Here is an 18530-nt window from a genome sequence, read left to right on the forward strand (position 1 = left end):
TGAAATCCCTGTTTATCTTAAAGTAATATATATACAAGGTTTAGATGTAGTAACTTTAGACTTGCTGTTGGCCAAGGAAGATATAACAACATAGCCTACACTGAAAGACTCTGTCCATATTGCCTGGATCATGGATTAAGATATAACAACATAGCCTACACTGAAAGACTCTGTCCATATTGCCTGGATCATGGATTAAGATATATTGAGGATGAACTCCATATTTTGCTTGTGTGTAAGCGTTATAATGTACTAAGAGATCACTATATTTATAAATTTATAAAAAAACATTCATTGCAAACCTTTATAGATATGACATCAGACAATTTGGATGCATTATTCAATGTATGTCTTTATCTTTATAATGTGCAAAAAGTTAGAAATACTTAAATATTTGAATATATACCTATAGTATAGGCCTACTGTGCAAACACTACACATGCGCAAACATGTATAACAGTTTTTGATTGTAGTATGGGCCTATGGCCTATATACTGAATAAAAATTGTCTTGTCTTGTCTTGATATGCTGTAGGTAGGAGTTTTAGCCACATATGTTACTATTGTCGTCTATAGGATTTGTCCAATCATAGCTGATGATTAATTAATCAATGTGCTCTAGTTGTGTCATTAAACAAAACTATTTTAACTTTTAACTATGGGATATGATTTCGTGGTATACACTCTGAAAATCTGTGGTTGCTTAATAGAGGTTGCTGCTTACACAGGTTTGACTGTAGTTTTAATCCCATTTCATGTCCAACCGGAGGGGACTATATTTTTCATGCCTGTCCTCTCTGTCTCTCTGTATCTCTGTCTGTCTGTTCGTCTTTCTCTCTGTCTCTCTGTCTGTCTGTTCGTCTGTCTCTCTGTCTCTCTGTCTGTCTGTTCGTCTGTCCCACATACAGCTTGGACAATAACTTGAGATGAAATTTGGTGTGTTGCTTTATAATTTACTGTTACAGTTCAGATTTTACTTACATGCCGATTTATCCATTTTTGACAGAGTTATATGGCCCTTGATCTTAGGAGATTACACCCCCCCCCCCCCCCCCCCGTTCTGTCTGGACCCAGTCACTGACTAAGTTAGAGATTGTGCCCAGGAGAAACATGCTTGAACCTTAATTGAATATAGGCACATTAATATGTTATCCAGTTCAATCCCTAAAAAATTCTGGACGTCTTTTTTTTCTCACTGCCTCAAGATCTATTAAGCTGAAATTTTATGTATAGCTTTATCATACTGTTACAAACCAAGTTTGACTCGTTAACTAGCAGAACGACAGTGGCATGATGTTACTACATGATGTTAAACAAAACAAACTAGCAGAACGACAGTGGCATGATGTTACTAATGATACATTTAGTGTTGAAACATAGTGACTTGACAAAAGAAGCGATATCTCCTAGGAGAATATTGCAGGAGATATCGCAAATTATAGTGCCAGCGATATTTCCTACAGAAGCTTTTAAATTAATAGATGATAAACAAAATGTTGGGTCCGGTTCGGTTATTTTCTTTAACAGTACTTTTAAATTGTTTGTTAATTATTAGTTCCTTTAATATATATTTTTTCTGACTATATTCACGTTTTTCAGTTGATGAGTCGCGCACTGTGTGGTAAGTGTAAATTGTCTTGGTTTTTTATCTTGTTTAAAAACATTTTGGCAAAATTAGTTTTTCTTCACCAGCATGTGTTATCTAGGGGTGTAACAATATGTTGTTCTCGTTCTGGCCAAATTGGCCTAAATAATAACAAAACAATGAAATATGTTTCACACGACGCACCAGACTAACACCAGACTGACACCGGACTAACACCAGACTAACACCAGGCTGGGGCCTAATTCACAAAGGTCTCTTAGGCTCTGCTAGACAACAAAGCATCCTCTTTGTAACTCTTTTAGAATTGCACTTCGAAATCGCAAAGTTGCAAATTTTTAGTGAATTAGGCCCCAGGGGCCTATACCTCACTGAACTTGCAACTTTGCGATCCCGCAGTGCAATGCTAAGAGACTTACAAAGAGGATGCTTTGTTGTCTAGCTGAGCCTAAGAGACCTTTGTGAATTAGGCCCCAGCCTTTTATTATAAAATAGCACAATCTTAACATCGTTCAGAATATTTGAAGAACATACGAAATAAACAAAAACTACGTGTTTCAACCCAGTGTGTCACCTGACCTGATACATCAAGTCACATGGCACATGCAGCTGCATAATTAATCGTACCTTTAACTCCGCCCACTGCCAAGCCCTGTAGCCAATCCTAACGAGAAAATGATTTCACTCTAATTCCTGTGTCTAACAATTAAAATCATATATATATATTATTTTATTGTGATCCAAGATTGATAATACATATACAGATGTTTACATATATGTATGTTGTTTTAGCTTCCTAATTATTGCACGTGCTATGTTCTTGCACAAAATATACGAGTGCAATAAAATAGAAAGCAAAAACAACATATGTGAACTTATGTGTATTTATTACATAGTAGGGGCGGGACGTAGCCCAGTGGTACAGCGCTCGCTCGATGCGCGGTCCGTCTGGGATCGATCCCCATTGGTGGACCCATTGGGCTATTTCTCGTCACAGCCAGTGCACCACTACTGGTATATCAAAGGCTGTGGTATGTGCTATCCTGTCTGTGGGATGGTGCATATAAAAGATCCCTTGCTGCTAATCGGAAAGAGTAGCCCATGAAGTGGCGACAGTGGGTTTCCTCTCAATATCTGTGTTGTCCTTGTCTGACGCCATATAACCGTAAATAAAATGTGTTGGGTGCGTCGTTAAATAAAACATTTCTTTCTTTCTTTCTTTATTACATAGTTACCTTGTTTTATTTTTACAATTAACAGTTTTTAATGAACACCAAAAGGTATAACATACCTGTACAATGTAACTACTCTTTCTTAAATCGTCCTGTATATCAAGGGCTTGGATTTAGCTCAGTCGGTTGAGTGCTCGCTTGAGGTGTTTGCATCGCAGGATCGAACCACGTCAGTAGATCCATTCAACTGATTGTTTTTTTTTCTCATTTCAACCAGTGCACCAAAACTAGTGAAAGGCCATGGTATGTGCATATCAAAGGCTGTGATATGTGCTATCCTGTCTGTGGGAAAGTGCACATAAAAAATCCCTTGCTGCATTAGGAAATATTTTGCAGGTTTAATTCCTCTGTTGACTATGAGTCAGAATTACCAAATGTTTGACATCCAATAGCCAATGATTAATAAAAAAAAAAAAAACCATGTGCTCCAATGGTGTCGTTAAACAAAACAAACTTTAACATTCATTAAACAAAACAATATTTATTTTTTATATATGTCATTGTATTACAATTTTTCATTATTATATGAAAACATATTTAAACAATGTCATGTAAAGCTTGACAAACACCTCTTCCCTCCCCCATAACATTTCATAATACAAAAGATATATATTAATTTGAATAAATACAAGTCATGTTTAATATTACTGTCTTAAATTCTAAATTAGCGTAATAAGATATTTCAGAAATGAAACTGAAGGTTTTTGTAAAAGGACTAAAATTGCCAAAATCAAAGCCATGGGCTTCAAGTCTTCAGAAATAAACAGAGTTTATATATACGATATATTAATGGCTTGATAAGTGTGAGTAATGAGAAATTATATACATGTATTAAAGGCATATTGTCACAGACCACTGACCTATTTAATGGTCTAAAAAAGTATTACCTGAACAACAATAATTTGATTTGTCCTTAAATGTACTTTATTCAACCATCTTCATAACCATCATACTCCATTTATTAATGACATTTTGTAAAAATAATTGAATTATGGCAATGGTCCATAGTTCAAAAACTAAAAGTGCTGAGAGGGATGACATGGATTTCACTCCATCATGGTTCAGTTAAGGTGATGCAATAGCTACATTTGGTTTCCAACAATTAATGTAATTTTTATTTATTATCCATTTTGAGAGAAATAAGGTCCTTAAATCTGTGACAGTATGCCTTGAAGTAGTTGATTTGTCATGAATGTTTTCCAACATGGAAAATATCAAATGAGTCAGCAATGTGTGTTAATTGGTATTTATTACACTGCTGAGACGAAAAGTTTGTTTTGTTTAAAGACACCACTGGAGCACATTGATTTATTAATCATCGGCTAATAGATGTCCAACATATGGTCATTTGTTTTTGGACGCAGTCATAGAGAGGAAACCCGCTACATTTTTCCATTTGTAGCCAGGGATCTTTTATATGCACCATCCCACAGACAGGATAACACATACCATGGCCTTTGTTACACCAGTTGTGGAGCACTGGCTGGAACGAGAAATAGCCCAATGGGATCGATTCCAGACTGACCGCATATCGAGTGGATTATCAGGATATGGTGAACGTAATAAATACTAACATTTTGGAAAATTTGGTCAGAAAATCTGTAGCCATATTCAGCTTTCAATTAGCCAAAATATTTGATTTTTCAATTGGCTTTTAGGCAATTTAATAATAAAAAATATATATCTGCCAAATTCAGCTTCAATTCTCAATAGTTTTTTTAGGGGAATGGCAACTTAAACCCTGAATTATGTTGGGGTGTATATGTCTAGCCATTTCATTTTTCAAGGTGATGGAGAATTGGTTTCTAGGTCATTATGAAATACACAGTCCCTTACAATGCTTACAAAACCTTAAAGTTTGCAGCCGTTATAAGATGGTGTTTTAATTTAACTGTTGAATTTTTATATTGATGATGTTCATCACTTACTGTTTGCATTTACCATAGTTTGACACCCAATAGCCCATGTATTTTTCGTGCTGGGTACGTGTCATTAAACATCTATTCTATTCTCTTCTATTCCAGTATAAGATCAATGTTTCTGTCTAACAAAGCCTTTTTGACGACAAAAATAACATTTTCTTATTTAGAATATCAGTGTCTGTATATCCAATGTGTTTGTGGTAATGTTTTATTAATGGGTATAGCAGTCATTTTTCATTTTACTTCATAATATATATATTTTTTTTTCATAAATATAAAATTATTGCAAAGTAAAATCTGATTTGGCTGACTTAATTTAAATTACAACAATTAGGACAACAACGAAGACCTTATGAATACAGATAGTCATCAAAAAGGTTTTGTGAATACTAAATATGTTATAATGTTAGCAAATTCAGGATATATAGTTTCTTTTATTAAGATTTACATGTACGCTAGTCTACATTAGGGTGTTATAATTGTTGGTTGGCCCATTGGGTTATTTCTCGTTTCAGCCAGTACACCACAACTGGTATATTATATCAAAGGCCGTTGTATGTGCTATCCTGTCTGGAAAAAATTTAGCTGGTTTTCTCTGATGACTGCGAATCATAATTACCAAGTGTTTACATGACATCCCATATCCAAAGATTAATTAATCAATGTGCTCTAGTGGTGTCGTTAAACAAAACAAACTTTACTGATGACTACGAGTCATAATTACCAAGTATTTACATGACATCCAATAGCCGATGATTAATTAATCAATGTGCTCTAGTGGTGTTGTTAAACAAACACAACTTTTATTGGCTGTTACTGCCTGTGTGTTTCATTATTTCTTTCCATTAGTAGACAAATATAATATACAAGTATACTAGTGTGTGTTTCAATTTATCTAATCTGTGTGTCTCCACCTTTAGTAAGTAACAGCTGCCATACGACCCTGCAAGTAATGGTTCACTTTTTTTTCTCTCATTACATTTTGTGTTAATCACACACATTAACTGTACACCATCGTGGGAAGGCGCCACTGTTCATTACATTTTGTGTTAATCACACACATTAACTGTACACCATCGTGGGAAGGCGCCACTGTTCATTACATTTTGTGTTAATCACACACATTAACTGTACACCATCGTGGGAAGGCGCCACTGTTCATTACATTTTGTGTTAATCACACACATTAACTGTACACCATCGTGGAAAGGCGGCACTGTTCATTACATTTTGTGTTAATCACACACATTAACTGTACACCATCGTGGGAAGGCGCCACTGTTCATTACATTTTGTGTTAATCACACACATTAACTGTACACCATCGTGGAAAGGTGGCACTGTTCATTACATTTTGTGTTAATCACACACATTAACTGTACACCATCGTGGAAAGGCGGCACTGTTCATTACATTTTGTGTTAATCACACACATTAACTGTACACCATCGTGGGAAGGCGCCACTGTTCATTACATTTTGTGTTAATCACACACATTAACTGTACACCATCGTGGAAAGGCGGCACTGTTCATTACATTTTGTGTTAATCACACACATTAACTGTACACCATCGTGGAAAGGCGCCACTGTTCATTACATTTTGTGTTAATCACACACATTAACTGTACACCATCGTGGAAAGGCGGCACTGTTCATTACATTTTGTGTTAATCACACACATTAACTGTACACCATCGTGGGAAGGCGGCACTGTTCATTACATTTTGTGTTAATCACACACATTAACTGTACACCATCGTGGGAAGGCGGCACTGTTCATTACATTTTGTGTTAATCACACACATTAACTGTACACCATCGTGGAAAGGCGGCACTGTTCATTACATTTTGTGTTAATCACACACATTAACTGTACACCATCGTGGAAAGGCGGCACTTTTCATTACATTTTGTGTTAATCACACACATTAACTGTACACCATCGTGGGAAGGCGGCACTGTTCATTACATTTTGTGTTAATCACACACATTAACTGTACACCATCGTGGGAAGGCGCCACTGTTCATTACATTTTGTGTTAATCACACACATTAACTGTACACCATCGTGGAAAGGCGCCACTGTTCATTACATTTTGTGTTAATCACACACATTAACTGTACACCATCGTGGGAAGGCGCCACTGTTCATTACATTTTGTGTTAATCACACACATTAACTGTACATTGTTGATATTAATATTATAAAAATCATTCGGTTATACATGTATACTGAACATCACTGAAAATGTATGTCAGGTTTAAAATTGTAAAATGGATATAAGAAAAATAATAATACGTACACTAACTAACAGGGTTTCTTGCCAGAGGGTAAAACGTGTATGGGGCCATACCCAAATTTTCTGCAGATTTTGTCAAAATTAATGACTCTTTTATCATTACTGTAGGATTTTCTTAACCCTAGCCCTAAAGATAAGCCATTTTGTTTTCTGGGGTCCCCATACCCCCTGTTGACTGTGGTTGCATTTAGCACACACATTGTAAATAGCATACAAATGTAATATATACTAATGCATGTTTCAATTTATCTAATCTGTGTGTCTCCACCTTTAGTAATAACAGCTGCCATCCGACCCTGCAAGTAATGGTTCACTTTTTTTTTCTCTCATTACATTTTGTGTTAATCACACACATTAACTGTACACCATCGTGGGAAGGCGCCACTGTTCATTAAAATATTCATGATTTGGATCATTAGTTCTGTCAAAATGACTGCGTAAACCATCATGGAACACCAAAAAACCTTAATTGAATGAGTGGAATCACCAAAAAAACCCAACCCCATTATGTATAGGGCTGAATTTACAAAGCCTATTTATGACTTTGTTTTGAGATATTTTATTGATAAAAAAAAAAAAAAAAAAAAAATATTGCACAACAGGCAGAGCCTGTATAAGTGCTCTCCTAAACAAGATGGACATCAGACAATATTCATAATCATATATATCTAAAGCATAATAACAATGTCTAATGACATAAAATGTTTAACATAATTAATATGTTTTAATATATAGTAATAAAAGGTAGAGAGTAGATAGAATAGAAGTGGGATAGTTGAGAAAAAATCTGACTTAAAGGGACAGACCCTAGTTTTTAAACACTAGGGCATATTTTTCATCTAGACTAGTTTCAACCCGTAAAAATGGACACTTAAGTTTGGTTAATTTACAAACCTGTGACAAATTTGGATATAACAGAGTGAAACAAGAGTCTGTGATGTTGAAATACCCTTAAAAATAAACTAAAATGAGACTCCATAACCGTTATTTCTCAGCCACCCTAACCCCCTGACCCCCTCCAAAAAAACATAAATCATAACTGAACAAGAGTGGCTTAGACGTGCACATTAAAGTGTTGTTGTTGTAATATTTTCTATTTGATTTAATAAGCAATACTTATTACAAAATGTCTCATGGTTATGGATTGGTCAACAGGCATTGTCTATATTAAGACCTCTCCATACATCACAAAATGTCTCATGGTTATGGATTGGTCAACAGGCATTGTCTATATTAAGACCTCTCCATACATCACAAAATACAGATATAACTATAAACAAACAGCAACATAAAAACACCAGAATATTTCTAGGTCAAATAACATTACCGGTATGTGAAATGAGAGGGGGAGAGGGAGAGGGGGAGAGAGAGAGGGGGAGAGAGAGAGGGGGAGAGGAAGACAGGGAGAGAGAGACATAACATCTGAGTGGAGCTTTAACATTTAGCTATATCACATTGGAGTGACAAGCTTTTAACACTTTTTTTCATTTGTCAACCGGACAAGTACATAGAGAAATCTACTTGTCCAGCAATATGTTCACTTGTCCAGCAATATGTTCACTTGTCCAGCAATATGTTCACTTGTCCAAATAAATGTTTTGTTTTATTCAAGTACAAGGACCGTATTTTTGTTTGCTCAGAATTAAACTGCATTGCACAGTATTACTTGTCCACTGGACAACCATTGAGGTAAATTTTGCTTGTCCGAGCAATTTTCACTTGTCATGACAAACAGACAAGTGCATATTTCGAACACTACTGACTGAGTGACAAGCTTTACCATGGAGTTGCATATTGATCATATCTGAGTGAGAAGCTTTACCACTGAGCTGTGTCACATCTGAGTACCAAGCTCTAGATAGATATAACTGAGAAGCTTTACCACTGAGCTGTATCACATCTGAGTATCAAGCTCTAGATCAGGTCTCAGTGAGAAGCTTTACCACTGAGCTGTATCACATCTGAGTATCAAGCTCTAGATCAGGTATTAGTGAGAAGCTTTACCACTGAGCTGTAATCACATCTGAGTAACAAGCTCTAGATCACATCTGAGTAACAAGCTCTAGATCAGGTCTGAGTGAGAAGCTTTACCACTGAGCTGTGTCACATCTGAGTAACAAGCTCTAGATCAGGTCTGAGTGAGAAGCTTTACCACTGAGCTGCATGTACTGAGGCCATATTTCAGAATCTCTACCACTGAAGTTCATCACACTGCAAACAGTGTTGTCATACAACATGCATCGTGTTACTTTGTGTGTGTATGGCAGGCTGTCATCAGTCACTGTAAACTCTGAAACCATTGACTGCTGGGACAATAAACCTAAAAGGTTTCCACCTTTAAAAGCATTTCGATATTAACTTAATTAGACAATCACTGGAATTGCTCTGTGGTCGAGTTAAATTACTTTCACTTGCAGCAAGTTAATAGACGTTTGGCGTGATTCAGCCAAACTAGGATGTAGCAGATGTCGGTGTAATACAGGTAATGTTAAAAGTAAATTTAGTATTACTTCGCAATAAAGCGATAAAGACAGATTAAAGCGACATACTCTAGTTTTTAGAAATGCACGTTTATCTAAGTAATGGTTAATGGAAGGAAATGTTTTATTTAATAACGCACTCAACACATTTTATTTACGGTTATATGGCATCTGACATATGGTTAAGGACCACAGAGATGTTGAGAGAGGAAACCTGCTGTTGCCACTTCATGGGCTACTCTTTTCGATTAGCTGCAAGGTATCTTTTATATGCATCATCCCACAGACAGGATAGTACATACCATGGCCTTTGTTACACCATTTGTGGAGCACTGGTTGGAACGAGAAATAGCCCAGTGGATCCACCGATGGGTATCGATCCTAGACTGACCGTGCATCAAGCAAACACTTTACCACTGGTCTAAATCCTGCCCCAGATAGAGAGGAAACCAGCTAAGTTTTTTTTCTTTTATCTATAAGAAGTCGGACAGGATCTAGCTCAGTTGGTACGTAGGGTGTTTGCCTGAAGTGTTTGGGTTTGTAGGATCAAAACCCCTTAGTGGACACATTCTCTGATTGGTGTCTGTTCCCATCCCAATAAGTACCGGTATCCCACAACTGGTGGTTCAGTAATGCTGTGGTATGTGCTGTTCTGTCTGCATATAAAAGATCTCGTTTTGCTGAGAAAAAAAACAAATGTAGCAGATTTCAAACTTAATATGAAGACTGTATGACAGAATTGCCAAATGTGTGACATCCTAAAGCTGATAATTAATTTATCAGTGTGCTATTAGGTATATAACACCAAATAAAATCCCATAGACGACCATAGTAACATATGGAGCTATAACTGTTACATGTAACTTATCAATCAACATACACACAACATATATAAATACTAGAACACCTCACCCTTGAAATAAATCACGGAAAAGGGGGGGGGGGGGTCAAGCTGCTAGTTTTTGAGATAACAGGAAGCGCCCTTCACAACCGCTGTCCCGCACTAACATTGACAAGCTTATTTTTATGACATCCCACCTATCTTTCAAGCATCACAGTACGTGGTACACTAACACTGGTTTAAATAAAATCACAGCAAGTTTTTGGTCACATAAGACAACACTTTATTACAACAAGTCCTGTCACATATGTCACCAGTGGCATTCGAGGAACCATGAAGTGCTGTATCAAAAGTTGGGTGCACCTTGAACTTTGACCTGGACAAGATGTTATTTGGTAGACTACTACCTATAGTGGTGTCATTAAAGAAAACAAACTTTCAACATTTAACGTTTGGGTGTTCCAATGATTGCCGTATCTCTGTTTCAAGGTGGCATGTAGCTCAGTGGGTTGAGTACTCGCTTGAGGTGCTTGCATCACAGGATCAAACCACCTCGGTGAACTGATTTGGCTTTTTCTCATTCCAACCAGTGCACCACAACTGGTCAAAGGCTGTGATATATGTGCTTTCCTGTCTGTGGTGAAACTGCATATAAAAGATCCCTTTCTGCATTAGGACAAAAATGTAGCTAGTTTACTCTCATAATGAGTCAGAATTACAAATGTTTGACATTCAATAGCCGATGATTAATTCATCACTGTGCCCCAGTGGTGTCGTTAAATGAAACAATTTTTAGTTTTTTTAATCCAATCATACAATTTAATGGTAATTTTTCTTAAAACTTAACAAATATGTTTTTTGTATGACTTTTAACATTATTCATTATAGCATTAGTTGTCAGTTCATCAGTTTCCTTTTGACGCAAACAAATCACGCTGGGTCACCGCAAGTGGCTCTAACAAAAGACGCCCAGTCAGCAAGCGAGACTTGTGGTGTAGAAAGTATTACCGTGGGGAAAATTAGTTAGTGCAGACAATGGCGCTAGATTGCTCACTAATAGCAACCAGAATTACTGGTAGTTTGTCGTGTGATCAAGTCCACTGGCGAGTAGGACCAGCGGGAATTGCTTGTTAACTCGTTTACCAGTATATGGACATGAGAAGTGTGGAAAAATAAATAACTGGCCTCGGTGGTGTCGTGGTTATAAACCATCGGACATAAGACTGGTAGTGGTAGGTACAGGGTTCACAGCCCGGTACTGGCTCCCACCCAGAGTGAGTTTTACTGACTCGATGGGTAGGTGTAAGACCACTACACCTCTCTCACTAACCACAAACCCATTGGTAGGTACAGGGTTCATAGCCTGGTACTGGCTCCCACCTAGAACAAGTTTCAATAACTCAGTGGGTAGGTAGGTGTAAGACCACTACACCTCTCTCACTAACCACAAACCCATTGGTAGGTACAGGGTTCGCAGCCTGGTACTGGCTCCCACCTAGAACAAGTTTCAATAACTCAGTGGGTAGGTAGGTGTAAGACCACTAGATCCTCTTCTCTCTCACTAAGCACTGACCCATTGGTAGGTACAGGGTTCGCAGCCCGGTACCGGCTTCCACACAGAGCGAGTTTTAACGACTCAATGGGTAGTTGTAAGACCACTAGACCCACTTCCTCTCACTAACCACTAACTACTAACCCATTGGTAAGTAATGGGTTCGCAGCCTGGTACCGGCTCCCACCCAGATAGAGTTTTAACGACTAAATAAGACCACTACCCTCTCTTCTCTCTCACTAACCACAAACAACTAACCTGCTGTCCTGCACAGACAGCCCAGATAGCTGAGGTGTGTATGCCTAGGACAGCATGCTTGAACATCAGTTGGATATATAAGCAGATATAAACATGGAAATACAGCTGAATCCTGTTGGCTCAGATCCCGTTGGGGCTCGAGAAAGTGTTTGACCCATCGGGTTGTACTTCAGCCCAACCATTCGGTCAATATCGTGTGAGTGTAACTCAGGACTTAATTTTTGGTTCAAGTGTTGCAGTGTATTCGACCGTTAAGAGTTCGAACCAAAAAGACTATTGTATTTGAAAGAAAAAAAATTAAATAAAGAATACGGTTAATAAGCTGTTAAGTGCACGTTGGTGTGGTGATTGACTTTTCAATGTTCTGGTCATTAGAGAGAGAGGTTGGTCTCTATGGTGCAGTGGTACAAATTGAGGATTAGGTTCATATTGCGGTCCTGGCTCCAACCCATAGTGGAACAAGATGAGTGTATATGTTTATTGCTATTTTAAACTATGGCCATTTGATGTCTTTAACAAAAGGTTATTTTGATATGTGAGGGAGGGAGAGGGGGGGGGGAGGAGAGAGGGTGGGGAATGAGAGAGATGGGGAGAGAGAGATGGAGGGGAAAGAGATAAGGAGGAGAGCGAGATTGGGAGGGATGGAGGTATGGGAGGGATGGGAGATTGGGAGGAATGGGAGATTGGAAGGGAAGGAAGGAGGGAAAGAGGGATCAGAGATTGGGAGGGAAGGAGGGAGAGATGGGAGATAGGTGAGAGAGGGGAAGAAAGAAGGGGGAGAGGGAAGGAGCAAGACAAAAGGGCAAGGTAGAGGGAATGAGAGAGAAAGAATAACGGACAGGACAAGAGAGACAGACAGACAGAGCAGTTGAAGGAAGGTGAAGTTAACTCTGAGTGGGTGGGGGGGGGGGGGGGGGAGAGAGAGAGAGAGACAGACAGACAGACAGATACAGATTTAAAAAGAGGAGAAACCTGCTGCCACAACACTGGCTACTTAAAAAGCAGCAAGGGATTTGTATTGGTTCTCTCCATTGGTTAAATGTTCTAAGAGGGCATAGGGCATCACAGCTGGTATATCAAAGGCTGTGGTAGGTTGTATCCAGTCTGTGGGATGGTGCATATAAACGATCCCATGCTACTAATACATCAGTGTGCTCTAGTGGAGGCATTAAACAAAACAAGCTTTCTACAGACATTCCTTTCCTTTGGTTTTCTATACACTTGACACTAGCTGTATAGGTTAATTATGTTGTGTGCATGCCATGTATTTGTAACTCTATATATCTCTTTCTGACTTCTCTAGTGTTGTGTGCCAGATTTAATGAGTTGTCATGGAATTACCGGAGCTTAGTCAAACAATTGGTTTCATTCTGATTGCTACTAGCTGGCTTTTTGTGGATGTGTGACACAGGCCTCGATGGGATCACGGTGAAGCCACTGGACATAAGGCTGCTAGGTATAGGGTTCGTATTACAGGGCAAGTCTTAACGACTCAGTGGGTAGTGTAAGATTACTACTTCTCTCTCACTAACCACTAGGTATAGGGTTCGTATTACAGGGCAAGTCTTAACGACTCAGTGGGTAGTGTAAGATTACTACTTCTCTCTCACTAACCACTAGGTATAGGGTTCGTATTACAGGGCAAGTCTTAACGACTCAGTGGGTAGTGTAAGACCACTACACCCTCTTCTCTCTCACTACCCACTAGGTATAGGGTTCGTATTACAGGGCAAGTCTTAACGACTCAGTGGGTGGTGTAAGATTACTACACCCTCTTCTCTCTCACTAACCACTAGGTATAGGGTTCGTATTACAGGGCAAGTCTTAACGACTCAGTGGGTAGTGTAAGATTACTACTTCTCTCTCACTAACCACTAGGTATAGGGTTCGTATTACAGGGCAAGTCTTAACGACTCAGTGGGTAGTGTAAGATTACTACTTCTCTCTCACTAACCACTAGGTATAGGGTTCGTATTACAGGGCAAGTCTTAACGACTCAGTGGGTAGTGTAAGATTACTACTTCTCTCTCACTAACCACTAACCCACTGGACATAAGGCTGCTAGGTATAGGGTTCGTATTACAGGGCAAGTCTTAACGACTCAGTGGGTGGTGTAAGATTACTACTTCTCTCTCACTAACCACTAGGTATAGGGTTCGTATTACAGGGCAAGTCTTAACGACTCAGTGGGTAGTGTAAGATTACTACTTCTCTCTCACTAACCACTAGGTATAGGGTTCGTATTACAGGGCAAGTCTTAACGACTCAGTGGGTAGTGTAAGATTACTACTTCTCTCTCACTAACCACTAACCCACTGGACATAAGGCTGCTAGGTATAGGGTTCGTATTACAGGGCAAGTCTTAACGACTCAGTGGGTGGTGTAAGATTACTACTTCTCTCTCACTAACCACTAGGTATAGGGTTCGTATTACAGGGCAAGTCTTAACGACTCAGTGGGTAGTGTAAGATTACTACTTCTCTCTCACTAATCACTAGGTATAGGGTTCGTATTACAGGGCAAGTCTTCACGACTCAGTGGGTAGTGTAAGATTACTACTTCTCTCTCACTAACCACTAACCCACTGGACATAAGGCTGCTAGGTATAGGGTTCGTATTACAGGGCAAGTCTTAACGACTCAGTGGGTGGTGTAAGATTACTACTTCTCTCTCACTAACCACTAGGTATAGGGTTCGTATTACAGGGCAAGTCTTAACGACTCAGTGGGTAGTGTAAGATTACTACCTCTCTCTCACTAACCACTAGGTATAGGGTTCGTATTACAGGGCAAGTCTTAACGACTCAGTGGGTGGTGTAAGATTACTACACCCTCTTCTCTCTCACTAACCACTAGGTATAGGGTTCGTATTACAGGGCAAGTCTTTACGACTCGGTGGGTAGTGTAAGATTACTACTTCTCTCTCACTAACCACTAGGTATAGGGTTCGTATTACAGGGCAAGTCTTAACGACTCAGTGGGTAGTGTAAGATTACTACACCCTCTTCTCTCTCACTACCCACTAGGTATAGGGTTCGTATTACAGGGCAAGTCTTAACGACTCAGTGGGTAGTGTAAGACCACTACACCCTCTTCTCTCTCACTACCCACTAGGTATAGGGTTCGTATTACAGGGCAAGTCTTAACGACTCAGTGGGTAGTGTAAGATTACTACTTCTCTCTCACTAACCACTAGGTATAGGGTTCGTATTACAGGGCAAGTCTTAACGACTCAGTGGGTAGTGTAAGATTACTACTTCTCTCTCACTAACCACTAGGTATAGGGTTCGTATTACAGGGCAAGTCTTAACGACTCAGTGGGTAGTGTAAGATTACTACTTCTCTCTCACTAACCACTAGGTATAGGGTTCGTATTACAGGGCAAGTCTTAACGACTCAGTGGGTGGTGTAAGATTACTACTTCTCTCTCACTAACCACTAGGTATAGGGTTCGTATTACAGGGCAAGTCTTAACGACTCAGTGGGTGGTGTAAGATTACTACACCCTCTTCTCTCTCACTAACCACTAGGTATAGGGTTCGTATTACAGGGCAAGTCTTTACGACTCGGTGGGTAGTGTAAGATTACTACTTCTCTCTCACTAACCACTAGGTATAGGGTTCGTATTACAGGGCAAGTCTTAACGACTCAGTGGGTAGTGTAAGATTACTACACCCTCTTCTCTCTCACTACCCACTAGGTATAGGGTTCGTATTACAGGGCAAGTCTTAACGACTCAGTGGGTAGTGTAAGACCACTACACCCTCTTCTCTCTCACTACCCACTAGGTATAGGGTTCGTATTACAGGGCAAGTCTTAACGACTCAGTGGGTAGTGTAAGATTACTACTTCTCTCTCACTAACCACTAACCCACTGGACATAAGGCTGCTAGGTATAGGGTTCGTATTACAGGGCAAGTCTTAACGACTCAGTGGGTGGTGTAAGATTACTACTTCTCTCTCACTAACCACTAGGTATAGGGTTCGTATTACAGGGCAAGTCTTAACGACTCAGTGGGTAGTGTAAGATTACTACTTCTCTCTCACTAACCACTAGGTATAGGGTTCGTATTACAGGGCAAGTCTTAACGACTCAGTGGGTAGTGTAAGATTACTACTTCTCTCTCACTAACCACTAACCCACTGGACATAAGGCTGCTAGGTATAGGGTTCGTATTACAGGGCAAGTCTTAACGACTCAGTGGGTGGTGTAAGATTACTACTTCTCTCTCACTAACCACTAGGTATAGGGTTCGTATTACAGGGCAAGTCTTAACGACTCAGTGGGTAGTGTAAGATTACTACTTCTCTCTCACTAACCACTAGGTATAGGGTTCGTATTACAGGGCAAGTCTTAACGACTCAGTGGGTAGTGTAAGATTACTACTTCTCTCTCACTAACCACTAACCCACTGGACATAAGGCTGCTAGGTATAGGGTTCGTATTACAGGGCAAGTCTTAACGACTCAGTGGGTGGTGTAAGATTACTACTTCTCTCACACTAACCACTAGGTATAGGGTTCGTATTACAGGGCAAGTCTTAACGACTCAGTGGGTAGTGTAAGATTACTACCTCTCTCTCACTAACCACTAGGTATAGGGTTCGTATTACAGGGCAAGTCTTAACGACTCAGTGGGTAGTGTAAGATTACTACTTCTCTCTCACTAACCACTAGGTATAGGGTTCGTATTACAGGGCAAGTCTTAACGACTCAGTGGGTAGTGTAAGATTACTACTTCTCTCTCACTAACCACTAACCCACTGGACATAAGGCTGCTAGGTATAGGGTTCGTATTACAGGGCAAGTCTTAACGACTCAGTGGGTGGTGTAAGATTACTACTTCTCTCACACTAACCACTAGGTATAGGGTTCGTATTACAGGGCAAGTCTTAACGACTCAGTGGGTAGTGTAAGATTACTACCTCTCTCTCACTAACCACTAGGTATAGGGTTCGTATTACAGGGCAAGTCTTAACGACTCAGTGGGTGGTGTAAGATTACTACACCCTCTTCTCTCTCACTAACCACTAGGTATAGGGTTCGTATTACAGGGCAAGTCTTTACGACTCGGTGGGTAGTGTAAGATTACTACTTCTCTCTCACTAACCACTAGGTATAGGGTTCGTATTACAGGGCAAGTCTTAACGACTCAGTGGGTAGTGTAAGATTACTACACCCTCTTCTCTCTCACTACCCACTAGGTATAGGGTTCGTATTACAGGGCAAGTCTTAACGACTCAGTGGGTAGTGTAAGACCACTACACCCTCTTCTCTCTCACTACCCACTAGGTATAGGGTTCGTATTACAGGGCAAGTCTTAACGACTCAGTGGGTAGTGTAAGATTACTACTTCTCTCTCACTAACCACTAGGTATAGGGTTCGTATTACAGGGCAAGTCTTAACGACTCAGTGGGTAGTGTAAGATTACTACTTCTCTCTCACTAACCACTAGGTATAGGGTTCGTATTACAGGGCAAGTCTTAACGACTCAGTGGGTAGTGTAAGATTACTACTTCTCTCTCACTAACCACTAGGTATAGGGTTCGTATTACAGGGCAAGTCTTAACGACTCAGTGGGTGGTGTAAGATTACTACTTCTCTCTCACTAACCACTAGGTATAGGGTTCGTATTACAGGGCAAGTCTTAACGACTCAGTGGGTGGTGTAAGATTACTACACCCTCTTCTCTCTCACTAACCACTAGGTATAGGGTTCGTATTACAGGGCAAGTCTTTACGACTCGGTGGGTAGTGTAAGATTACTACTTCTCTCTCACTAACCACTAGGTATAGGGTTCGTATTACAGGGCAAGTCTTAACGACTCAGTGGGTAGTGTAAGATTACTACACCCTCTTCTCTCTCACTACCCACTAGGTATAGGGTTCGTATTACAGGGCAAGTCTTAACGACTCAGTGGGTAGTGTAAGACCACTACACCCTCTTCTCTCTCACTACCCACTAGGTATAGGGTTCGTATTACAGGGCAAGTCTTAACGACTCAGTGGGTAGTGTAAGATTACTACTTCTCTCTCACTAACCACTAGGTATAGGGTTCGTATTACAGGGCAAGTCTTAACGACTCGGTGGGTAGTGTAAGACCACTACACCCTCTTCTCTCTCACTACCCACTAGGTATAGGGTTCGTATTACAGGGCAAGTCTTAACGACTCAGTGGGTAGTGTAAGATTACTACTTCTCTCTCACTAACCACTAGGTATAGGGTTCGTATTACAGGGCAAGTCTTAACGACTCAGTGGGTAGTGTAAGATTACTACTTCTCTCTCACTAACCACTAGGTATAGGGTTCGTATTACAGGGCAAGTCTTAACGACTCAGTG

At 39.7% G+C, this 18530-nt stretch overlaps 1 protein-coding gene across 1 annotated transcript in view; it reads left to right on the forward strand.

The window, feature by feature from the left end:
• Positions 1-18530, forward strand: part of LOC121373131 (ras-related protein Rab-27A-like) — an 86955-nt gene that overhangs the window by 41748 nt on the left and 26677 nt on the right. The window contains 1 exon segment of the mRNA XM_041499582.1: positions 1599-1620. Within this exon segment, the coding sequence (XP_041355516.1) occupies positions 1602-1620 (19 nt within the window). The 5' untranslated portion in view covers positions 1599-1601.

This window comes from Gigantopelta aegis, chromosome 5, assembly GCF_016097555.1.
Source record: "Gigantopelta aegis isolate Gae_Host chromosome 5, Gae_host_genome, whole genome shotgun sequence".
Lineage (NCBI taxonomy): Eukaryota > Metazoa > Mollusca > Gastropoda > Neomphalida > Peltospiridae > Gigantopelta > Gigantopelta aegis.